The 25,656-nt window shown below is 50.4% G+C and overlaps 1 protein-coding gene across 3 annotated transcripts in view; it reads right to left on the reverse strand.

Moving 5' to 3' along the window:
* gtpbp10 (GTP-binding protein 10 (putative)) overlaps positions 1–25,656 on the reverse strand; it is a 62,378-nt gene that overhangs the window by 6,397 nt on the left and 30,325 nt on the right. For 2 of the 3 annotated variants that reach the window (XM_038798004.1, XM_038798002.1), the window contains exons 6-8: positions 24,496–24,548; positions 12,627–12,734; positions 5,528–5,608 (exon numbers count right to left, since the gene is read on the reverse strand). In XM_038798004.1, the coding sequence (XP_038653932.1) occupies positions 5,528–5,608; positions 12,627–12,734; positions 24,496–24,548 (242 nt within the window). The remainder of the gene's footprint in view (positions 1–5,527; positions 5,609–12,626; positions 12,735–24,495; positions 24,549–25,656) is intronic. The other variant, XM_038798003.1, reaches the window with a different exon arrangement.

The raw sequence follows: 25,656 nt of genomic DNA on the forward strand, positions 1-25,656 counted from the left end.
ATTGGCAACCCAGCACAGACTGGGCACTGCTTCCAGACACTAACATAGCTGTCTGTCATCACCCTCTGTCTCCTACAGCGAAACTAATTTTGAATCTACCTAACAAAGTACCCTGTATCCCATGTATTTGCCTTCTAATACAGATGGGAAACATACAGTAAATGGCAGAACCCTTAAGAGTATGGATAGGTAGAGGGATCTGGGTGTACAGGTACACAGGTCACTGAAAGTGGCAACGCAGGTGGAGAAGGTAGTCAAGAAGGCATACGGCATGCTTGCCTTATCAGCCAGGGCATTGAGATTTAAAATTGGCAAGTTATGTTACAGCTTTACAGAACCTTAATTAAGCCGCACTTGGAATATAGTGTTCAATTCTGGTCGCCACACTACCAGAAGGATGTGGAGGCTTTGGAGAAGGTGCAGAATAGATTTACAAGTTATTGCCGAGAATGAAGTGTATTAGCTATGAGGAGATATTGGAGAAACTTGGGGCTGAATTCTCCACCGACGGGATGCTCCGTTTTGACGGCAGCCCGGGGACTTTCCAACAGCGTGAGGCTGTAGCGTGCTGAACCAAAAATCTGGTGGAGCAGGACGGAGAAACCTGCCCATAATTTATTCTCACTGGAACGATGGAGGTTGAGGTGCAACCTGATAGAAGTCTATGAGATTATGAGGAGCGTGGACAGAATGGAAGAGTCAATGACTAGGGGGTACATAGGTTTAAGGTCCGAGGGTCAAGGTTTGAAGGAGATGTACGAGGCAAGTTTTTACACAGAGTGTGGTAGGAACCTGGAACACGCTGCCAGCGGAGATAGTGGAATTAGATACGATAGTGACTTTTAAGGGGTGACTTGACAAATACATGAATAGGATGGGAATAGAAGGATATCTTTCCCCGAAGGTGCAGCCTTGGAGGACCGAAGGGCCTGTTCCTGTGCTGTAATTTTCTTTGTTTTTTCCAAGTCTCCCATAAGGGACCTTGTTCAAAGGCTTGCTGAAATCCATGTAAACTACATCAACCGTACTACCTTCATCTACACACCTATCCCATGTGCATTTGCCTTCTTTATGTGGGACCTTGTCAAAGGCTTTGCCGAAATCCAGAAAAACTACATCAATTGCACGACCCTCATCTACACTCCTGGTAACCCCCTCAAAACGTTCATTCAAATTTATGAGGATGACCTCCTCTGACAAAGCCATTCTGACTATCCCTGATCAAACCTTGCTTCTCTTCTTGAACGCAAAGGGACAGGTGCTCTGAGGTGCATTTGTTTTAATGCGAGAAGTGTAGCAGGTAAGGCAGATGAATTTAGGGCTTGGATTAGTACCTGGGAATATGATGTTATTGGTATTACTGAGACTTGGTTGAGGGAAGGGCAAGATTGGCAACTAAATATCCCAGGGTATAGATGCTTCAGGAGGGATAGAGAGGGAGGTAGAAGGGGTGGAGGAGTTGCATTACTGGTCAGATATGATATCACAGCTGTGATTAAGGAGGGCACTATGGAGGATTCGAGCACTGAGGCAATATGGGTAGAGCTAAGAAATAGGAAGGGTGCAGTAACATTGTTGGGACTACAGGCCTCCCAAAACAAAGCGTGAAGTAGAGGTAAAAATACGTAGACAGATTATAGAAAAAGGTAGGCGCAATAGGGTGGTCGTGATGGGAGATTTTAATTTCCCCAACATTGAATGGGACTCATGTAGTGTTGGAGGCGTAGATGGAGCAGAATTTGTAAAGAGTATCCAGGAGAGTTTTTTAGAGCAGTATGTAAATAGTCCAACTTGGGAAAGGGCCATACTGGACCTGGTATTGAGGAATGATTTCGGCCAGGTGGTTGAAGTTTCAGTCGGTGATTACTTTGGGAATAGCGATCACAATTCCGTAAGTTTTAGAATACTCATGGACAAAGAAGAGAGTGGTCCTAAAGGAAGAGTGCTAAATTGGGGAAAGGCCAACTATAACAAAATTCGGCAGGAGCTCGGGAATGTGAATTGGGAGCAGCTGTTTAAGGGTAAATCCAAATTTGAAATGTGGGAGTCTGTTAAGGAAAGGTTGATTAGAGTGTAGGACAGACACTCCTGTGAAAGGGATAGAAATGGCAAGATTAGGGAACCATGGATGACGGGTGGAATTGTGAGACTAGCTACGATGAAAAAGGAAGCATACATAAGATCTAGGCGACTTAAAACTGATGAAGCTTTGGAGGAATATTGGGAAAGTAGGACAAATCTCAAACGCGCAATAAAGAAGGCTAAAAGGGGTCATGAAATATCTTTGGCTAACAGGGTTAAGGAAAATCCCAAAGCCTTTTATTCGTATATAAGGAGCAAGAGGGTAACTAGAGAAAGGATTGACCCACTCAAAGACAAAAGAGGGAATTTATGTGTGGAGTCGATGAAATGGGTGAGATTCTTAATGAGTACTTTGCATCGGTATTCACCAAAGAGAGGGACATGACAGATGTTGAGGTTAGGGATTGTTGTTTAAATACTCTAGGTCAAGTCGGCATAAGGAAGGGGGAAGTTTTGGGTATTCTAAAAGGCATTAAGGTGGACAAGTCCCCAGGTCCGGATGGGATCTATCCCAGGTCACTGAGGGAAGTGTGGGACAAAATAGCTGGGGCCTTAACAGATATCTTTGCAGCATCCTTGAGCACGGGTGAGGTCCCGGAGGACTGGAGAATTGCTAATGTTGTCCCTTTGTTTAAGAAGGGTAGCAGGGATAATAAAGGGAATTATAGACCTGTGAGCTTGACGTCAGTGGTAGGCAAACTGTTGGAGAAGATACTGAGGGATAGGATCTATTCACATTTGGAAGAAAATAGACTTATCAGTGATAGGCAGCATGGTTTTGTGCAGGGAAGGTCATGTCTTACAAACCTAACCTTTTTTTTAATAGAATTCTTTGAGGAAGTGACAAAGTTAATTGATGAGGGAAGGGCTGTAGATATCATATACATGGACTTCAGTAAGGCGTTTGATAAAGTTTCCCATGGCATGTTGATGGAAAAAGTGAAGTCACATGGAGTTCAGGGTGTACTAGCTAGAAGGATAACGAACTGGCTGGGCAACAGGAGACAGAGTAGTGGTGGAAGGGAGTGTCTCAAAATGGAGAAAGGTGACTCGTGGTGTTCCACGGGGATCGATGATCGCATCACTGTCGTTTGTGATATACATAAATGATCTGGACGAAGGTATAGGTGGTCTGATTAGCAACTTTGCAGATGATACCAAGATTGGTGGAGTTGCAGATAGTGAGGGGGACTGTCAGAGAATACAGCAAAATATAGATAGATTGGAGAGTTGCGCATTGGAGAGTTGGGCAGAGAAATGGCAGATGGAGTTCAATCCAGGCAAATGCGAGGTGATGCATTTTGGAAGATCCAATTCAAGAGCGGACTATACGGTCAATGGAAGAGTCCTGGGGAAATTTGATGTACAGAGAGATCTGGGAGTTCAAGTCCATTGTACCCTGAAGGTGGCAACGCAGGTCAATAGAGTGGTTTAGAAGGCATACAGCATGCTTGTCTTCATCGGACAGGGTACTGAATACAAGAGTTGGCAGGTCATGTTACAGTTGTATAGGACTTTGGTTCGGCCACATTTGGAATACTGCGTGCAGTTCTGGTCACCACATTACCAGAAGGATGTGGATGCTTTAGAGAGGGTGGAGAGGAGGTTCACCAGGATGTTGCCTGGTATGGGGGGTGCTAGCTATGAAGAAAGGTTGAGTAGATTAGGATTGTTTTTGTTGGAAAGACGGAGGTTGAGGGGGGACCTGATTGAGGTCTACAAAAGTATGAGAGGTATGGACAGGGTGGATAGGAACAAGCTTTTTCCAAGAGTGGGGGTGTCAATTACAAGGGGTCACGATTTCAAGGTGAGAGGGGGAAAGTTTAAGAGAGATGTGCATGGAAAGTTTTTACGCAGAGGGTGGTGGGTGCCTGGAACGCTTTGCCAGTGGAGGTAGAGGCGGGCACGATAGCATCATTTAAGATGCATCTAGACAGATATATGAACGGGCAGAGAACAGAGGGAAGTAGATCCTTGGAAAATAGGCGACAGGTTTAGATAAAGGATCTGGATCGGTGCAGGCTGGGAGGGCCGAAGGGCCTGTTCCTGTGCTGTAATTTTCTTTGTTCTTTGTTCTCTAATTGGAGATAGATTCTCTCCTTCAGAATTTTCTTCAATAGTTTCCCTACCATTAACACGAGACTCACTGGTCTATAGTTCGCTGTCTTATCTCTCCAACCCTTCTTAAATAATGGAACCAAATTAGCTGTTTCTAGTCTTGTGGCACCTCCCCCGTGGCCAGAAAGGAATTAAAAATTTGTATCAGAGCTCCTGCAGTCTCCTCCCTCGTCTCGGCCCCCTCCACCCCACCTCCCCGCAGCCTAGGACATTCATCCAGACCTGGAGATTTTTACACTTTTAAGCCTGCCAACACTTCCAATACCTTGTCACATTCTATGTCAATTTTCTCAAGAACATCAGTCTCTCCCTCCAAGTTCCATACTTACATCCTCATTCTCTTGGGTGAAGACAGATGTGAAGTATTCGTTCAACATCCTAATGTCCTCTGGCTCCACTCACAGATTTCCCCTGTCCTCCCTAATGAGCCCCACTCTTTCCCTGGTTATCCTCTTCCCATTGATATACTTATAGAATATCTTGGAATTTTCCCTCCTTTTACCATTGAGGACTTTCGCCTAATTGCTTTGTTAAGCTCCATCCTGCACTTTCTGTTGTCCACTAATGCCTCCACTGACTTGCTCCTCTTTTACTTGCTAAAAGGCACTGATGCTGAGCGAGCTCCCTCTATGGAAGGCTGAAAAGGAAGGGGAGGTAAAATGGTGTTTTGTAGTAATGGCTGCTAACGCAGTTTCTCTCCTCTGGCATCCAAAATATGATGCCGTGAAAGGTGTAATAATCTCATTTTTGCCCAACTATGAATGCCGCACCACAGAGGACAAATAGTGCTGGGTTACTTACAAACACATACTTTGATGATTAATGCCCCCCCCCCCCCCCCCCCCCCCACCTCCACCCAACTTGGTTCCCACCCCCACAATCATTCATGCTTGTCCCCATACTAAATTGTGCAGAAACTCGAAATGTCAAGGTTTCCACTCCCTGGCATTGATACCAGGAGTGGAACATTTTGGAGCAGTTGCCAGAGTTAGAAAGCAAGGTGCAGGGTCACTTCTGCAAAGGAACATGGCCAGAGAGGACCATAAAAGCCAGGGAATAAAAAAATCCAGAAAGGTTGGTTGAGGCTGGCATTGGAGAGAAAATGGTAGTCGTCTAACACAAGGAACTTGGGACAGGTGGAATTTTGCAGTCAAATGGTTCCCACAGCCAGCAAATAACTCACTTTGTGTATACCAGGATACAATACATAAACAGAAAGATCAACAAACATCTCAAATGCATGCACACCACACTCTTGTTTTATTTTCTAAATTAGTTTTATTTTCTAAATTAACTAAAGCTATCTTACAACAAAAGACTGGCGTACCTTTGTTAATAACTGTATAGCTTCAAAAGCTGATCTTGAAGGTGTTTTATTTGAAAGCTGAAATCCCGTCACATCCACCTCCAAATAATAAATCCAAAAAGGAATGGAATAAGAATTGTACACAAACGTTATTTCTGTCACAATATAGTCATGTAAAATTGAACTTCTGGAAGGTTCACACTTGAAAAAACGTGGTGTATCTGATGTACAAGATGTTATTGTTTATCTTTCAACCAAAAGTGATGACCACTGCTAAAGAATGTAAGTTTATGATGAAGAGAAATTACTTTCCATTATATTAACTAACAAAGTTAGGATATTCAGATCAGGCAATTGCCTAGAAGTCAAATATGCAGTTAGTACAAAGTCAAATTTTGACTTTTGATAGTGTAACTTGAGCCTTCCCTAAAACAGAAGATGGTTACTGTAAACTTATACAACCAGCCCACTCGGCTGTCTAGACCCATATACGGTCAAAAGAGGCAGCCTGTAACTAGTTATCTTGTGACCCCTGTTACGTAAGCCTTCAGGCCTGCCTTCATTAGCAAAATAGTATGTCATCATTCATTGTCAAAGCTCAAACATGAAGACTAGTCCCTTGCACTGCATATTAATAGCGGCTTGGCACAGTATTCTACAAAGAATAAACATTTTCAAGTGAGAAGGGTGAATGAAGGATAAATGGGTAAATAAGTCATGTGATTTAAGCATTTTCATCAGTGCTCGAACAATGGTACCCTGATGTGACACCATGTTTGGAAATAACTACTTTACTTTCACAAGCTGTATCTAAACTGCCACAGATAGAGCTGGAAACGGACCTTGGCTTCAAAACAGATGGGTTTTAGTCTATTATATAATACCTAACCTTTAATCATGTTGTTTGCTCAGCTTACCGCTCAATAGTATTATTTTATAAATTTTAAGTCGTGCAGTTTAGCTTTGGTTCTAGGTATTGAGGAGGTCTCTGTAGGGGTCCATCGTGCAGTCCACCATGTCAGGCCCATGTTTGGTGAGAGCTGAGAATCACAGAGGGTGGGGATACGGGTGCCGGGCCCGCTAAATAGATGCAAATGGATCATTAAGGTCCATTTGCATTCATTTACATCCTCCCGCTGGTGCGCGGGCGTGAACCTCCCATTCGGATTGGAGTCTGCCGAAGCCCAGCACCGATCCTGCCATTGAGTGAGTTAGTCAGTCCGGCGGGAAGAAAGATGGCGGAGGCTGGATCGCTGGGTGGGACCACTCTCCTCACAGTGGAAACTCTGACCGAGGCGATGGCCGGAGAATTCGAGAAACAGTTCACCAAGCACGTGGAGGAGCAACGGAGGGAGACAATGGCTGCGATGGAGGAGCGGGTAGGGGAGGCGATTGCCACGGTGAATACAGCAATGCCGAAGACATCGGCCGATGTACAGGAGCAAAGACAGATGTTGAAGGGGGTGGAGGAGGCTCTGTCGCAGCATAGTAGGCAGTTCACCTCAATAGGTGAGGAGCTGCGGATGGTGGCAGAGGCTAACAAAGGGCTCAGAACCAAGGTGGAGGACCTGGACAACAGGTCAAGGCAGCAAAATCTATGCATTGGAAGCCTGCCTGAGGGAATGGCGGGCCCGAGGCCGACCAAGGACTTTACGAAGATGCTGGCAGAGCTGGTGGCAGAGGGGGAAGAACCCTCCTGATACGAGTTGGACAAGGCTTATCAGTCACTCAAGCCGAAGCTAAAAGCAAATGAGTAACCAAGGCAGTTGTAATTTGCTTTCATAAGTTTCACATTAAGGAGAAGGTCCTGAGTTGGTGAAGCAAAGGCGAGAGGTGAAGTGGGAAGGCGTTGGCATTCAAATATACCCAGGTTTGACTGTGGATCTGGCGAGAAGATGGGCGGCCTTCAGAAGATGGGTGAAGGCGGCACTGTACAGCAACAGCGTGAGGTTTGGAGTGGTCTACCCAGTGAAGATGAGGGTGACACACAACTCGAGGGATTTCTACTTCGATACAGTGGAGGCGTTTGTTTGTTTTTTAAATAATTTTTATTGGAATTTTTTACAGAAAATATAAAAATATAACAAGTATAGCAACAAGCAGTAATATGCAACTAACAGCCCCATAACAAGCAAACATAATCAACGTGCCCCCCCCCCCCCCCCCCCCGGGTTGCTGCTGCTACTGTCCCAGTACCCTATCGTTGAGCCAGAAAGTCTAGAAAAGGTTGCCACCGTTTAAAGAACCCTTGCACCGATCCTCTCAGGGCGAATTTGACCTTTTCAAGCTTAATGAAGCCCGCCATGTCATTGATCCAGGTCTCCACGCTTGGGGGCCTCGCGTCCTTCCATTGTAGCAAAATCCTTTGCCGGGCTACTAGGGACGCAAAGGCCAGCACACCGGCCTCTTTCGCCTCCTGCACTCCCGGCTCTACCCCAACCCCAAAGATCGCGAGTCCCCATCCTGGCTTGACCCTGGATCCCACCACCCTTGACACCGTCCTCGCCACCCCCTTCCAGAACTCATCCAATGCCGGGCATGCCCAGAACATATGGGCATGTTTCGCTGGACTCCCCGAGCACCTGACACACCTATCTTCACCCCCTTCACCTACTCATCCTCGTCCCAGTCATGTGGGCCCTATGCAGCACCGTGAATTGAATGAGGCTAAGCCGCGCACACGAGGAGGAAGAATTTACCCTCTCCAGGGCATCAGCCCATGTCCCGTCTTCGATCTGTTTCCCCAGTTCCCCCTCCCACTTCGTTTTCAGGTCCTCTACTGACGCCTCTTCCACCTCCTGCATAAGCTTGTAGATATCGGATATCTTCCCCTCCCCGACCCAGACCCCCGAGAGCACCCTGTCCCTCACCACCCTCGCGGGGAGCGCAGGGAATCCCTTCACCTGCCGTCTAGCAAATGCCTTTACCTGCAGATATCTAAACATGTTTCCCGGCGGGAGCCCAAATTTCTCCTCCAACTCCCCCAGGCTCGCAAACCTTCCGTCGATAAACAGGTCCCTCAGCTGTATAATGCCCGCTCTGTACCATCCCTGAAATCCCCCATCCATGTTCCCCGGGACGAACCTATGGTTCCCCCTTAACGGAGCCTCCATCGAGCCCCCCACTTCTCCCCTATGTTGCCTCCACTGCCCCCAAATCTTGAGGGTAGCCGCCACCACCGGACTCGTGGTATACCTCGTGGGAGGGAGCGGCCACGGCGCCGTTACCAGGGCTCCCAGGCTTGTATCCCCACAGGACGCTCTCTCCATCTGTTTCCATGCTGCCCCCTCCCCCTCCATCACCCACTTACGCACCATCGATGCGTTGGCCACCCAGTAGTACCCCGAGAGGTTGGGCAAGGCCAGCCCCCCCCCCCATCTCTACTCCGCTCCAAGAAGACTCTCTTCACCCTCGGGGTGCCAAACAAATCCCATGATGCTGCTGGTCACCCTTTTAAAAAAGGCCCTAGGGATAAAGATGGGCAAGCACTGGAAGAGGAACAAGAACCTCGGGAGAACCGTCATTTTGACGGATTGCACTCTGCCCGCCAGCGATAGCGGCACCATGTCCCACCTTTTAAATTCCTCCTCCATCTGTTCCACTAGTCTGGTGAAGTTAAGCTTATGAAGAGCCCCCCAACTCCTGGCCTCCTGCACCCCCAGGTACCTGAAACTCTTCACTGCCCTCCTGAAGGGGAGCCTCCCAATTCCCTCCTCCTGATCTCCCGGGTGCACTTCAAATACCTCGCTCTTTCCTAAATTTAGCTTATAGCCCGAGAAGCCCTCAAATTCCGCTAACAGCTCCATCACCCCCGGCATTCCCCTCTCTGGGTCCGCTACATATAACAGCAGGTCGTCCGCATACAGCGATACCCGGTGCTCCTCCCCACCCCACACCAGACCCCTCCACTTCCCAGACTCCCTCAACGCCATGGCCAGCGGTTCAATCGCCAGTGCAAAGAGCACAGGGGACACCCCTGCCTGGTCCCACGATAGAGCCTAAAATACTCCGATCTCCTTCCATTTGTGACTACACTCGCCATCGGCGCCGCGTAAAGCAGCCTCACCCATTTGATGAATCCCTCCCCAAATCCAAACCTCTCCAGCACCTCCCATAGGTACCCCCACTCAACTCTATCAAATGCTTTCTCTGCGTCCAGCGCCACCACTATCTCCGCCTCCCCCTCAACTGCCGGCATCATGATAACATTGAGCAGTCTCCGCACATTCGTGTTTTGAGCTGCCGCCCCTTGACAAATCCTGTCTGATCTTCATGAATTACCTCTGGCACACAATCCTCTATCCTGGTAGCCAGGATCTTCGCCAGCAACTTAGCGTCTACGTTAAGGAGCGGGATAGGCCTATATGATCCGCACTGCAAGGGGTCCTTATCCCGTTTTAGGATCAAAGAGATCAGTGCCCGCGACATCGTCGGGGCAAAGCCCCCCCCCCCCCCCCCCCCCCCTCCCCCCTCCCACGCCTCATTGAAAGTTCGCACCAGCAGGGGACCCACCAGGTCCGCATATTTTTTGTAATATTCTGCCAGGAACCCGTCCGGCCCCGGGGCCTTACCTGACTGCATTTGCCCGATCCCCCTGACTAGCTCCTCCAACTCTATCGGCGCCCCCAGCCCCTCTACCAGCCTCTCTTGAACCCTTGGGAAACATAGCCTGTTCATGAAGCTCTCCATCCCCTCTCTCCCCCTCGGAGGTTCCGACCGGTACAATCCCTCGTAAAAGTCCCTAAAGACTCCGTTTACTTATGTCCCCTTCTGCACTACATTTCCACCCCCATCCTTCACTCCCCCAATTTCCCTAGCCGCATCTCGCCTACGGAGCTGATGCGCCAACATCCTGCTCGCCTTCTCCCCATACTCACATACCGCGCCCTGCGCCCTCCTCCACTGTGTCTCCGCCTTTCTGGTGGTCAACAAGTCAAAATTGGCCTGCAACCTGCGCCCTTCTCCCAGCAACCCTTCCTCCGGTGCCTCCGCATATCTCCTGTCCACCTCCAGAAGCTCTCCCACCAGTCTCTCCCTCTCCTTCCTCTCCCTCCTTTCCCTGTGGGCCCGGATGGAGATCAGCTCCCCCCAGATCACTGCTTTCAGAGCCTCCCAGACCATCCCCACCTGGACCTCCCCGTATCATTGGTATCCAGATACCCCTCAATGCTTCTCCGAACCCTCTTACACACCTCCTCCTCCGCCAGCATCCCCACATCCAGGCGCCAGAGCGGGCGCTAGTCCCGCGCCTCTCCCATCTCCAGATCAATCCAGTGCGGGGCATGGTCCGAAATCGCTATGGCCGAGTACTCGGCATCCTGCACCCTCGGAATCAATCCCCTGCTCAGGACAAAAAAGTCTATCCGGGAATAAACCCTATGGACGTGAGAGAAAAAGGAATACTCCCGCGCTCTCGGTCTCCCAAACCTCCAGGGATCCACCCCTCCCATCTGGTCCATGTATCCCCTCAGCACTTTGGCCGCCGCCGGTCTCCTACCCGTCCTTGTACTGGACCAGTTCAGTGTGGGATCCAGCACTGTGTTAAAATCTCCCCCCATGATCAGGCCCCCTGCCTCCAGGTCCGGGATGCGGCCCAACAATCGCCTCATGAAGCCAGCATCATCCCAATTCGGGGCATATACGTTCACCAGCACCACCTTCTCTCCCTGCAGCCTACCCCTCGCCATAATATATCTGCCCTCCTTGTCCGACACCACCTCAGCCGCCTCAAACGCCACCCTCTTCCCCACTAGAATCGCCACCCGTGGAGGCGTTTGTTAAGACCGAAGGATTGACTGAAATGAGAGATGGGACTGGGATTAATTAAGACTTGGACTGAGGGGATGGGGACCGTGCTTTGTCTTTATCTCTTATTTTTGTTGTTCCTTGTTTTGTATTTGATGGCGGAGAACGTCTAGGCTTTGGGTTGGTTGAATGGGAGGGTAGATCACCATTGTTTATAGTTGGTTACAAGTATATTGGGCTTTGGGCCATTGCTGTTTTCTGGGCGCGGTATTCCACTGGTTTGTTTTGTTTTTCTGGGACTGGGTTATGGGGGAGGGGATTGGGAGGAGGGGGGCCTGTGCAGAGGCACTCCGCACTAGCAAATAAAGGTTTGCAAGTGAACAGGAGTGTGCGTCGCGCAGTTGGTGGTCTGGGTGGCTCACAGAAGACCGAAGAATAAGAGCAACCACAAGCTATCAAGACAGAAGAAGAATCTTTAAAGAAAACTTGTGAAGTCTGATCAACTAAAAGACATCTTTAAATACGAAGTAATTTGTTAAGATTTTGTAAAAGCAAGTAAAAATAAGTTTTATTTTAAATCTAAATCTGAAAATGTGTTTTATTTCAAATCTAAACCTGAAATAGTGGTTTACCCAAAAGGCTCACCTATATATCCTGAACAGATCCAGACAATTAAAGGACATTCAGTGGTAAGTCAGTTAAAATTCTTCCTTGCAGATTTGGGATGCTATAATAACTTGAAATATAGTTTGAAATAGATTAGTTCCCATCTGGTATCAGAAAGGGATGTCTAAGGGATGAGACCTTAGAGTAGCCAACTGCTTAAGAAGGTAGAACATAAGAACTAGGAGCAGGAGTAGGCCATCTGGCCCCTCGAGCCTGCTCCGCCATTCAATGAGATCATGGCTGATCTTTTGTGAACATGCACACCCAAGTTTCTCTGCACAGCGGCATGCTTTAATATTTTATCGTTTAAATAATAATCCCGTTTGCTGTTATTCCTACCAAAATGGATATAGTAATTCAGAGAGGATTAATATCTTTAGTCTTAAGGAAAGTTGAGCACAAGAATACAGGGTTTAGGTACATGCAGGTGCGGCACTTTGTACGGAAGGTTTTTCTGACCTTCCCGGTAGCGCCGGCCTCCTCGATGTTGGAGGCAGTACTGTCAGCAGGAGAGTTGGAGACGGGGATCGTTTCGGTGATCTACGGGAGGATCGTAGAAGAGGATAGGGTATCCATGGAGGGAGGGTGAAGTGGGAGGAGCTGCGGAGGGCGAATACCTCGACTTCATGTGCGAGGTTGGGGATACATTAAAACATACATACATTAAAACTATTCAAAATATAAAAATGAAAATATTTTTCTTACTAACCACAAAAATAAGCTGCTTTGTCCTCTCCACATGTTTCAGAAACTTGTGACCCATTCCTTTATTTAAGTGTGCACCTTCAATCAAACCTGGCAAATCAGCTACCGATACCTGTCACAACAAAATACACAATTTAAACAGATTTCAGGAAATTTGCTTGCATAGCAAGTTTGCAAGATAAAGCCCTAATTTCACACCAATTAAAAAATACACAAGCTATGCAGTGATAAAGATCTGTCTATGACCCCATGCAACCGGAGCACCCGGATGAAACCCCGCAGACACGGGAGAACTTGCAGACTCCGTACAGACAGTGACCCAAGCTGGGAATCGAACCTGGAACTGTGAAGCAACTGTGCTAACCACTGTGCTATCATGCTGCCCATTCTGTAATGATGTTCTCATTGTCTATCGTGGCAAGTGGAGATTGCAGGACTGGAAGATTTTGCAAAGTAAGTTGATGGGTTTCTGCAGCCACATTGTAGAAGGGAAACAAATACAGTTCAAGTGGGAGTGGCACTGATCAAGCAAACTTCTCCATCTTGATTGATGCTGAGATTGAAGTGTTATTGTGGCAGCCATATCTTGACTTTCTTCACACCCAGAATTAGAGCTCTTATACTGCAGGATGCCATTTAGCCCATTGTGTTTGCACCACTCTCCGAAGTCAAGGACAGCATAAAAGCAAAAGAAAAAAACATACAAGGTGGTGAGGACTATCGTGGAGGAAGTGTTGTTTACCCTTACTGATTGTGGTGTATGGGTCAGGAGGTCCAGGATCCAGTTGCAGAGGGAGGAGCCAAGTCCTAATTTTGATACGGGTTTAGCTGGGATTATGGAGTTGAAGGCGGAGCCGTAGTCAATGAATAGGAGTCTGATTTAGGAGGCCTTGTTGTCGAGATGCTCCAGGGAAATGGCATGTGCTGTGGACCGGTTGTGGCGGTATGCGAATTGCAGTGGATCAAGGCATTTTGGGAGCATGGAGTTGATGTGTCGCATGACCAACCTCTCGGAGCATTTCACAATGATAGATGCCAAGGTCACTGGGCGTTAGTTGTTGGGGCACTTTGTTTGATTCTTCTTTGACACGCAATCTTCTGCGCTTTCTGATGAAGTCTGTGACGGTGGTGGCATACCCGTTTAGCTTGGCGATGGAGTTTTTCAGAGACAATGGACTGGCAGGTGAAGGAGGAAATTGAACTGTGGAGGAGGGGTGTGAAAATGAATGTTCTTTCCCCCCCCCCCCGTTTTTTGGTAATCCCTGGACCTTTTGTCCTGTTAGTGGTTGGGGAACTTTTCGCCTCCAATATGTTTTGATGTGATAGGGGTGAGTACACCTTTTGTGCTTTCTTTACCTTTTCTTTTTTCTCGTTGCACTGTTGGTTGCGAGGTGCGCGGGTGGAGAGGGGGGGTGAAATCATTGGGGGTGGTATGAGGTTTAGATGCCTTGGGCGGGGGCTGCCAAGCTAGCCGGACGGGCTATTTAACAGGAGCACAGTGGAAGGTGAGCAGGTAGTTACTGAAGCACAGGGGGATGGGGTTGTTGTTTTATTTAGGGGAAGGGAAAGGGGTGGGCTGCTGACAAAGGTGTTGTTGCTGTGGTGTTATATGGGAGGGTGTGGCGATGGTCGACATCCGGGGGTGGGCCTGGAGGGTCGCATGGCACGGGCGGGGGGCTGGCCTAAGGGGGTTGATTGGCAGGGAGGGGAGGGGTGGGGGTGGGACCCTCAGCCAGGTTGGTCACATGGAAGGTGAGGGGGCTGAATGGGCCAGTCAAACAGTCACTGTTTCCACGCATCTGAGGAGTTTGAAGGCGGATGTGACCTTTTTACACAAAACTAATTTGAAGATCGGGGATCAGACAAGGCTGAGGAAAGGGTGGGTAGGGTACGTTTTCCACTTGAGGGTTAGATATGAAGACATGTGGGGTGGCGGTGCTGGTCAATAAACGTGTGGCGTTTGAGGTGGGGAATATAGTAGTGGATTCGGGGGGGGGGGGGGGTTTATGATGGTACGTGGGAAGTTGGAGGGGATACCAGTGGTCCTGGTAAATGTTCATGCCCCAAATTGGGATGATGTGGCATTCATGAGGCGAGTATTGGGGAAGATCCCAGACCTGGACTCACACCAGCTGATGATGGGTGGGAACTTTCACACGGTCGAGTCCGAGGTCGGGGAGAGAATCGGCGGTGGCGAGGGAGCTGAAGAGGTTTATGGAGCGCACGGGAGGAGTGGACCAGTGGAGGTTTGGGAGGCCGAGGGTGAAGGAGTTTTTATACTTCTCCCATGTGCACAGTGTTGACTCTTGGATTGAATTTTTGTCGTTGGTGCGGGTGATGGACTCTGGATACTCGGCAAACGTGGTCTTAAACCACGCGCCGCATTGGGTGAATGTGTGTGTGAATATGGGGGGGGGCAGCGCCCGCAGTGGAGTCCGGATGTAGGATTATTAGCAGAGGAGGTTTGTGAGCGAGTGAGGTCCACCATCCGGGGGTGCGTGGAACTAAACGACAGAGATGAGGTCTCGGCTGCCACGCTGTGGGAGGCGCTCAAGGCAGTGATTAGGGGAGAGTTTATATCGGGCGCGCAGGGAGAAGGAGGAGCGAGCAGAGCTGGCAAGGTTGGTGGACAAGATTTTATGGGTGGGTAGGAGGTATTCGGAGGGCCCGGAGGTGGGATTGCTGAATGAGAGGCAGAAGCTCCAGATGGAGTTTGGGCTGGTGTCCACAAGGGAGGCAGTGGAACAGTTGCGGAGGGCAGTGTATGAGTACGGGGAGAAGGCTAGTAGCATGTCAGCCCACCAGCTCAGGAAGCAAAAGGCAGCGAGGGAGGTCGGTAGAGTGAAGGACGACTCGGGTGGAGTGTTATTGGACTCAGTGGGGGTGAATGAATACTTGAGGAGTTCTACAGGAGGCTTTATGAAACAGAATCTTCGGACGAAGAGATGGAATGCGGTATTTTCTGCACGGGCTGGAATTCCCCAGGGTGGAGCAGGGCTTGGTAGAGGGGCTGGGAGCACCCATTAGACTGGTAAAGGTGACAGACAGCACGGGGGCAATGCAGGCAGGGAAGACCCCGGACCAAGACGGCTTCCCAGGAGAATTTTATAAAAGGTTTTCGGGAGACCTGGGGCCCCTGCTGGTAAGGGCATTTAATGAGGCGAGGGAGAAGGGTGAGCTTCCCCCCCCAGCCCCACAGTACCGCAGACCTCACTATCTCAGATCCTGAAGAAAGATAAGAACCCGCAGCAGTGTGGGTCCTACCGCCCAATATCATCATTGAATGTAGATGCCAAGTTGTTGGCTAAGATTTTGGCTTCGCAGATTGAGGAGTGTGCGCCGGGGTGATGGGGAGGAACCAGAACGGGGTTTGCAAAGGGAGACATATGTCAGCTAACATCAGGCGTCTGTTAAAATGATGCCCTTGGAGGGACGGAACGTGGAGGTGGCGGTTGCAATGGTAGCGGAGAAGGCCTTTGATCGGGTATAGTGCGAGTATTTGTGGGAGGTATTGGAGCGGTTCAGGTTTGGATAGGGGTTTGTAGACTGGATCCGGTTGTTGTATCAGGCGCCGTGACAAGTGCAAGAACGAATCAAGTGAGTTCAGGGATAGGTCGGTATGGGAGCAGATGGAGGCAGCCTCGTGTAAGGGCATTAGCCTGGGGGTACTGTTGACGGCACCTCTGCTGTTCTCGCCAGCCAGATACTCCATAAATCTGGTGGTGGCGGTGGCCCTGAGAGTGTGGGGACAATGGCGACAGCACCTGAGGCTAGAGGGGGCCTCAGTTTGGGCTTCAATCTGTGGGAATCTCAGGTTTGTTCTGGGGGTAGGAGCTGGTCGTGGGGTTCCAGGGTTGGCGGCGGGCAGGGAGCGCGGTTTGGGGATCTATTCATAGGGGGGAAGCTTCCCAGGCTTGGAGGGACTGGTAGAGGAGTATGAGTTGCTCAGCGGAAATGGGTTCCGGTACTTACAGGTGTAAAACTATGTGAGAAAACAGGTGCCGTCCTTTCCTGATCTGCCGCTCCCGGGGTTACAGGATGAGGTGCTGTTGAAAACAGAGTTGGTGAGGGCAAGGTGTCAGAGATTTATAAATAATTAATGGGTTCGGAGGGCGCCCCGATAGGAGTAGTTAAGCGGAAGTGAGAAGAGGAGCTGGGGGGGAGAGTTGGAGACTGGATTATGGGAGGAGACTCTGAGGAGGATGAATACTTCCACTTTGTGCGTCAGGCTGAGTCTCATTCAATTTAAAGTAGTCCACAGGGCGCATTTGACAGTGGTCAGAATGAGTAGGTTCTTTGAGGGGGTGGAGGATAAGTGTGGACAGTGTGCGGGAGGGCCTGAGAACCATGTCCACATGTTTTGGGCCTTTAAGAAACTGGAGGAGTGGCTTCCGGTTGTGGCTATGCGGAGCTAAGCCGCACGTTCGGCAGCTCCCGCTTTAATAGGATTTGTGGGCTCTTTTAAGGGCCCCAAGCGGCGCTGATTCGACGATTCCCGGTGGACAAAGGGGTCTGGAGCAAAACCCCCTGGGATTTATGGTGCAGACTCGAAGTGGGGCGAGGAGAAAAATGGCAGTAGCTCCCCTGGAAAAGCGGAGGAAGGTGGACAAAATGGCGGCCGGTGGAGCCCCTGAGGGGTGGAGGCAGTGGGCGGAGGAGCAGCAGGCGGCCCTTCTGCGCTATTTTACGGAGCTGAAAGGGGAGTTGTTGGAATCCCTGAAGGTGATGACTAGTAAGCTGCTGGAGACCCAGACAACCCAGGGTGCAGCGATACTGGAGTTGCAGAAGCAGGCCTCTGAGCGCGAGGAGGAGGTTTCGGCCCTAGTGGGGAAGGTGGAGATACACGAGGGGCTTCATAAAAAGTGGCAAGATCGGTTCGAGGAGATGGAGCTTCGGTCACGGAGGAAGAACCTGCGGATCCTGGGCCTCGAGGAGGGGCTGGAAGGGTCGGACCTACCGGCCTATGCGGCCGTGATGTTGAACTCGCTGGTGGGGGCAGGATCCTTCCATCTGCCCCTGGAGCTGGAGGGGGCCCACAGAGTACTGGCCAGGCGGCCTAAGGCGAATGAACCCCCGCAGGCGGTGCTGGTGCGGTTCCATCGGTTCAGTGACCGGGAGTGTATTCTCCGATGGGCCAAGAAGGTGAGGAGTAGTAAGTGGGAGAATTCGGTAGTGCGTGTCTACCAGGACTGGAGTGCGGTGGTGGCCAAGCGGAGAGCCGGGTTTAACCGGACGAAGGCGGTGCTCCACGGAAAGCAGGTGAAGTTCGGCATGTTGCCGCCTGCGCGCCTGTGGGTCACCTACCAGGACTGGCATTACTACTTTTGAGTCCCTGGAGGAAGCGTGGGCCTTTGTGCAGGCTGAAAAGTTGGACTCGAACTAGAGATTGGGGGCTGTGGGAGTATTTCTATTTCTGTATCACTGTTTATGCTGTAGCTGATTATTCTGTTTGTTTCTGTTTTTTCTATCGCTTTCGGACGATGTGGGTTATGGTTTTGTGTTCTAAGAGAGGTACTGGGGTTTGTGGTTGATCTGTGTCTTTGTTTGTACGGAGTTGGTGGTTGGGTTGGGACTGCTGTTTGGGAGCTGCGTTGGTGGGGTGGGGCAGTGTGAAAGCGCGGGCTTTTCTCTGGTTTCCCGCGCTGCGGGACAAGGGGGGTGGAGCTGGTGGCGAGGGGCGTGGTTGTTAGACCGGTTTTCCCACGCTGAAGCGGTGCCAAGGAGCTGATGCAGGGGAGGAGGGGGGACCTCATATCGGGAGGGCTCGGAGTTAGAACGGGAGCTGCCGGGGTCAGCAGAAGTCAGCTGGCTCACGGGAGTACAGTGGAGGGAGCGTCGCGGCTAGGAGGGGTCCTAGCATGGAGGGGGGGGGGACCAGGTTGCTGCTGGATTGGCCAGGGAAGAGTTGGTGCAGGTCGGGGGGGCGGGGTGAGGTTCTATCGCCGTGGGAAACGGGCCGAATGGGTGCTGGCCAGGGGCGAGCAGTCGATGGGCTATGGCTAGTCAACGGGGGAGGGGGGCGGGGTGCCCCCTGATCCGGCTGATTACGTGGAACGTGAGGGGGTTGAATGGGCCGGTTAAGCGGGCCCGGGTGTTTTCGCATCTGAAGGGGCTGAAGGCGGACATGGCCATGCTCCAGGAGACCCACCTGAAGGTGATGGACCAGGTCCGTCTGAGGAAGGGGTGGGTGGGGCAGGTTTTCCCACTCAGGGCTCGACTCGAAGAACCGGGGGGTGTCGATCCTGGTGGGGAAGAGGGTGGCGTTTGAGACGTCTGAGGTTGTGGCTGATAGTGGCGGCAGATATGTGATGGTGAGCGGTAAGCTGCAGGGGGAGAGGGTGGTGTTGGTTAATGTGTACGCCCCAAATTGGGATGATGCTGGTTTCATGAGGCGTATGTTGGGCTGCATCCCTGGCCTGGAGGTGGGGGGCTTGATCATGCGGGGGGGACTTCAATACAGTGCTGGATCCCCTACTGGATCGTTCTAGTTCCAGGACAGGCAGGAGGCCGGCGGCGGCCAAGGTGTTGAGGGGGTTTATGGACCAGATGGGAGGAGTGGATCCCTGGAGGTTCGGAAGGCCGAGGGCTCGGGAGTACTCTTTTTTCTCCCATGTGCACAGGGTTTATTCCCGCATTGATTTCTTTGTTTTGAGTAGGGGACTGGTCCCGAGGGTGGAGGAGGCCAAGTATTCAGCTATTGCGATTTCGGACCATGCTCCGCACTGGGTGGATCTGGAGATGGGGGAGGTGTGGGACCAGCGCCCGCTTTGGGGTCTGGACGTGAGGTTGTTGGCTGATGAGGAGGTGTGTAGGAGGGTTCGGGGATGTATCGAGAGGTACCTCGAGGTCAATGACACTGGGGAGGTACAGATGGGGATGGTGTGGGAGGCTCTGAAGGCAGTGATTAGGGGGGAGCTGATCTCCATCCGTGCCCATAGGGAGAGGGGGGAGAGGAGGGAGAGGGAGAGACTGGTGGGGGAGCTGTTGAGTGTGGATAGGAGGTACGCGGAGGCCCCGGAGGAGGGGTTGCTGGGGGAGCGGCGTAGCTTCCAGGCCAAGTTTGATTTATTGACCACTAGAAAGGCGGAGACACAGTGGAGGAAGGCACAGGGAGCGGTCTGAGTATGGAGAGAAGGCGAGCAGGATGCTGGTGCATCAGCTTCGTAAGCGGGACGCGGCTAGGGAGATTGGTGGAGTGAAGGATAGGGATGGGAATGTGGTGCGGCAGGGGGCAGAGGTCAATGAGGTCTTTAAGGACTTTTATAGGGAACTGTACCGGTCGGAGCCGCCGGCGGTTGGAGGGGGAATGGAGAGTTTTTTAGACAGGCTCCGATTTCCAAGGGTGCAGGAGGAGCAGGTGGAGGGACTGGGGGCGCCGATCGAGTTGGGGGAGCTGATCAGTGGGATTGGCCACATGCAGTAGTCAAGGAAGGCGCCGGGACCAGATGGGTTCCCGGTTGAATTTTATAAGAAATACGCGGACCTGCTGGACCCCCTGTTGGTTAGGACCTTCAACGAGGCATGGGAGGGGGGTGTTTTGCCCCCGACGCTGTCTCGGGCGCTAATTTCCCTGATCCTGAAGCGTGATAAGGACCCCTTGCAGTGCAGATCATACAGGCCTATTTCACTGCTGAATGTAGACGCCAAGTTGCTGGCGAAGATCTTGGCCACTAGAATAGAGGACTGGGTGCCGGGGGTGGTACATGAAGATCAGACGGGTTTTGTGAAGGGGCGGCAGCTGAACACTAACGTGCGAAGGCTGCTAAATGTGATAATGATGCCGGCAGCAGAAGGAGAGGCGGAGATTGTGGTGGCATTGGATGCGGAGAAGGCCTTTGACAGGGTTGAGTGGGGGTACTTGTGGGAGGTGTTGGAGAGGTTTGGGTCTGGGGTGGGGTTTATTAAATGAGTGAGGTTGCTGTACAAGGCCCCGATGGCGAGTGTAGCGACAAATGGGAGGAGGTCCGAGTACTTCAGGCTCCACCGTGGGACGAGGCAGGGGTGCCCACTGTCCCCCTTGATTTTTGCGTTGGCAATTGAGCCTCTTGCCATGGCTCTCAGGGAGTCGAGGAGGTGGAGGGGTTTGGTGCGAGGTGGAGAGGAGCACCGAGTGTTGCTGTATGCAGACGACTTGCTGCTGTATGTAGCAGACCCGGTGGGGGGAATGCCGGAGGTGTTGGAGATTCTTGCTGAGTTAGGGAGTTTCTCGGGATATAAATTGAACCTGGGCAAGAGTGAGCTGTTTGTTGTACACCCGGGAGATCAGGAGGAGGGGATTGGTAGGCTCCCGCTAAAGAGGACAGTGAGGAGTTTTAGGTACCTGGGGGTTCAGGTGGCTAGGAGCTGGGGGACTCTGCACAAGCTCAATTTTACTAGGTTGGTGGAGCAGATGGAGGAGGAATTTTAACGGTGGGACATGCTGCCGTTGTCGTTGGTGGGTAGAGTACAGTCTGTTAAAATGACGGTGCTCCCGAGGTTTTTGTTTTTGTTTCAGTGCCTCCCCATTTTCATTCCGAGGGCCTTTTTTAGGAGGGTGAACAGCAGCATTCTGGGATTTGTTTGGGCGCACGGGACTCTGAGGGTAAGGAGGGTCTTTTTGGAGCGGGGCAGGAATAGAGGGGGGCTGGCGCTGCCCAACCTCTCTGGGTACTATTGGGCAGCTAAGGTCTCGATGGTACGTAAGTGGGTAATGGATGGGGAGGGGGCAGCATGGAAACGGATGGAGATGGCGTCCTGTGGAGGCACGAGCCTGAAGGCACTGGTAACGGCGCCGCTGCCGCTCCCTCCAACGAGGTACGCTACGAGCCCGGTGGTGGCGGCTACCCTCAAAATATGGGGACAGTGGAGGCGACACAGGGGGAAAGTGGGGGGCTTGGTGGAGGCCCCGCTGCGGGGGAACCACCGGTTTATCCCAGGGAACATGGATGGCGGGTTCCTGGGGTGGCACAGGGCGGGCATTAGGAAGTTGGGAGACCTGTTTATTGACGGGAGGTTCGCGAGCCTTGGTGAACTAGAGGAGAGGTTTGAACTCCCCCCCCGGGGAATATGTTCAGGTACCTTCAGGTCAAGGCGTTTGCTAGGCGATAGGTGGAGGGGTTCCCTTTGCTGCCCCCGCAGGGGGTAAGGGATAGGGTGCTTTCGGGGGTGTGGGTCGGGGATGGGAAGGTGTCTGACATCTATCAGGTAATGCAGGAGGTGGGGGAGGCGTCAGTAGAGGAGCTGAAGGCTAAGTGGGATGTGGAGCTGGGGGAGCAGATTGAGGAGGGGACGTGGGCGGACGCCCTGAAGAGGGTGAACTCCTCCTCTTCATGAGCGAGGCGTAGTCTCATCCAGTTCAAGGTGCTGCACCGGGCCCACATGTCCGGATCTAGGATGAGTAGGTTCTTTGGGGGCGAAGACAGGTGCGTCAGGTGTTCGGGGAGTCCAGCGAACCATGCCCATATGTTCTGGGCTTGCCCGGCACTGGGGGAGTTCTGGAAGGGGGTGGCGAGGACGGTGTCGAGGGTGGTGGGATCCAGGGTCAAGCCAGGCTGGGGACTCGTGATATTTGGAGTTGGGGTGGAGCCAGGAGTGCAGGAGGCGAAAGAGGCCGATGTTTTGGCCTTTGCGTCCCTAGTAGCCCGGCGGAGGATCTTGCTGCAGTGAAAAGATGCGAGACCTCTGAGCGTGGAGACCTGGATCAATGACATGGCGGGATTCATTCAGCTGGAAAGGGTCAAATTTGCCCTGAGGGGATCGGTACAAGGGTTCTTTAGGAGGTGGCAGCCTTTCCTCGACTTTCTGGCTCAATGATAAGGTACTAGGTCAGCAGAAGCAGCAACCCGGGGGGGAGGGGGGGAAAAGGGGGGGGTTTAGGGGGATAGTGTTTAAGTTAATTTGCTTATTGTTAATTTATTTTGTTGTTTATTGGGTTTGGGGGGGGTGGGGGGGTTTGTTATATGCGTTGTTACGGGTGCCAGGGGGTGTTTATTATTATTGTTATTATTGTTCTGTTGATATATATTTTTCAAAAAATTCCAATAAAAATTATTTAAAAAAAAGAAACTGGAGGAGTTTTGGCAGGGGTTCGCTGACGTTATGTTGGAAGTACTGAGGGTGAAGGTGGTCCTGAGTCCAGAATTGGCACTGTTTGGAGTGCCAGAAGACCCGGGGGCCCAGGGGGCGAGAGAGGCTAGTGTTCTGGCCTTTGCCTCTCTGGTAACCCGGAGATGGAGCCCTTTATGGTGGAGGGACATAGAGCCGCCAGAACCAGGGGTAAGGGTGAGCAACTTCGCGGATTTCTTTAGGCTGGAGAAAATTAAGTTTGCCATGAGGGAATCTATGGAAGGGTTTTGCCCAGAGATGGAAACCGTTTATTGACTTCTTCCAGGACAGCTATGTCAGCAGGGAGGGGGGTTGGAGGGAGGGGGTTTCTGGGGTTAATAGGAAAAGGTGGAGGCAGAGAGGCTGGGGGACATGGTAAGGATGGCGGGTTGTGGTTGTTGGCTACTTATTTAGTTATGAGGTGACCCTCCTGTTCTCTTTTTGGTCTTGGTGTGTTTGATGTTTATTTATAAATTCCATAATAATAATAATAATAATAATCATTTATTGTCACAAGTAGGCTTCAATGAAGTTATTGTGAAAAGCCCCTAGTCGCCACATTCTGGCGCCTGTTCGGAGAGGCTAGTACGGGAATTGAACCCGTGCTGCTGGTCTTGTTCTGCATTACAAGCCAGCTATTTAGCCCACTGTGCTAAACCAGCCCCATATAAAAATATTTACAAGATTAATGTGCAGGTTCAGCCAGCAGTTATGAAGGCAAATGCAATGTTAGCATTCATCTCGAGAAGACTAGAATACAAGAGCAGAGATGTACTTCCGAGGCTGTATAAGGCTGTGGTCAGACCCCATTTGGAGTATTGTGAGCAGTTTAGGACCGTATCGAAGGAAGGTCTTGGAAAGAGTCCAGAGGAGGTTAAAGAATGATCCCTGGAATTAAGAGATTTCCATATGAGGACCTATAAGAAGGTTGAGGACTCTAGGTCTGTACTCGTTTCAGTTTAGAAGGATGATGGGTGGGATCTTATTGAAACTTACGGGATTCTGAGAGGCCTAGATAGAGTGGACGTGGAGAGGATGTTTTCACTAGGAGGAAAACCTAGAACTCGAGGCCACAGCCTCAGACTGAAGTAGCGATCTTTTAAAACTGAGATGAGGAGGAATTTCTTCAGCCAGAGGGTAGTGAATTTATGGAACTCTTTGCCGCAGAAGGCTGTGGAGGTCAAATCACTGAGTGTCTTTAATACAGAGAAGATGGGTCCTTGATTAATGAGGGGATCAGGGGTTATCAGGGAAGAGAAGGCAAGAGAATGCGGATGAGAAATATATCTGCCATGATTGAATGGTGGAGCAGATTCTATGGGACGAATGGCCTAATTCTGTGTTTATGTCTGTTGGGATTATGGAATGAGCAGTTCCTTTGAGCCATTCCCTTGCCTTCTCTCTGTAATCTTACACAATCTTCCTTTTCAGATAAAGACCCCTGACTTAAGCCTTATAGACAGGAGGGAGATATTTAGGTGAGCCACTCTTTGCAGAATACCTAGCAGCTTGGTCTTATGTCATGGTGTTGATAATGGTTGGTCCAATTAAGCTTCTGATCAATAGTAACATCTTCTGTTCCCAGCATCATGAAATTTGAATGATCAATATAGAGTTTGGAATCTTTAGTACAGCCCAAAGTACTGGTACCCCTCCCCTGTGAGAAATCTCAGTAATTTTAGTGGTGCCTGGCCATTATTTGCTTTAATTCTGACAAATTCAGTTTAGTACTTTCTAATACATCAAAAAATTAATAATAAAACTTAATATAGCATATGAACTGTGCTTACCTGTTTGTAATCTCTGTACATTAACTTTCCAATTTCAGGCCTCATGGTAGTAACTGAAAATTAAAAATAAAATTCATAAATACAAGCCACGTTAAAAATATAAGGGTTTAAGAACAAAGAATGGAGCACAATGAATTCTTTTCTTTGGGAAAGTCTGTCCAGGTAAAATGGCCACCTTGTGTTCAAATTTCAGAACGGTTGTGTTGACACACTGAACTCAAAGATGCTGGTAATTGTCCAGATCCATCAAAAATCCTGAGGTGTGCACAGGCGCTGTAATTGCCTGGAAAGTATAAACTTCCATCAGGTTCATTTGCGCTCCCTGGGACACTATCTGAATGACTCTTACACTACTATCGGTGTCTGAGACTTAGATACACGCTACTTACCCTAGAATTGTTACACTGTTTAATTTCTGGTGTAACTCAGTGATTAATAGTGCAAACAAAACCCACCACCTTTCACACCCCCCCCCCCCCCCCCCCGCCAATGTCATTACCCATCCCAACCCAGACCCAACCCGATTTACCCCAGACATAACCACCCACCCCATGACCCATCTATCAACACTTCCACCTGCCACCACAACACCTCCAGACAGACCACCCACTCTGCACATCCCAGGCCTACCCTCCCACTCACTCCCCAGCCCTTGAAACATTTAAAAACTTACCTAAATACAGAAGCTGATCTTGTAAAAAGGAGTCATGTCCTCTGCAGAACTCCTCTTTGCCTGCCTGCCCATGGACATCTGCACCAAGGCTTCAGTGTCCCAGTCAGGATCAGAGGTCCCGGCTAAATGCCCTCTTCCCCTTTTTGTGTACAATGATTGTCACAGTCAGCAGGATGTGCTCAGGATCACTGCTGATCAGAAGATCTGCCACACTGATTCTTCATAATCACAATGCTGTACAGCTAAACTACACATTTGGTTGAAAATGAAACTTCACCTTGGCACTCAAGCTAAGGAAAAGTGCTTTGGCATCAAAGAAAGAGGAAGATGTGCAAAAAAACATAAGATAATATAAGACAGGAAAAACCAGCTGGCCCAAATCATCTCAAGACAATGAAGCTTTTTTTGTGGTCCCAGACCTATTTTTCTTATCAAGATTCCTAATAACATTTTTTTTAAATCACTAACATTTTTTTAATGTCATCTGT

This window comes from Scyliorhinus canicula, chromosome 5, assembly GCF_902713615.1.
Source record: "Scyliorhinus canicula chromosome 5, sScyCan1.1, whole genome shotgun sequence".
NCBI lineage: Eukaryota > Metazoa > Chordata > Chondrichthyes > Carcharhiniformes > Scyliorhinidae > Scyliorhinus > Scyliorhinus canicula.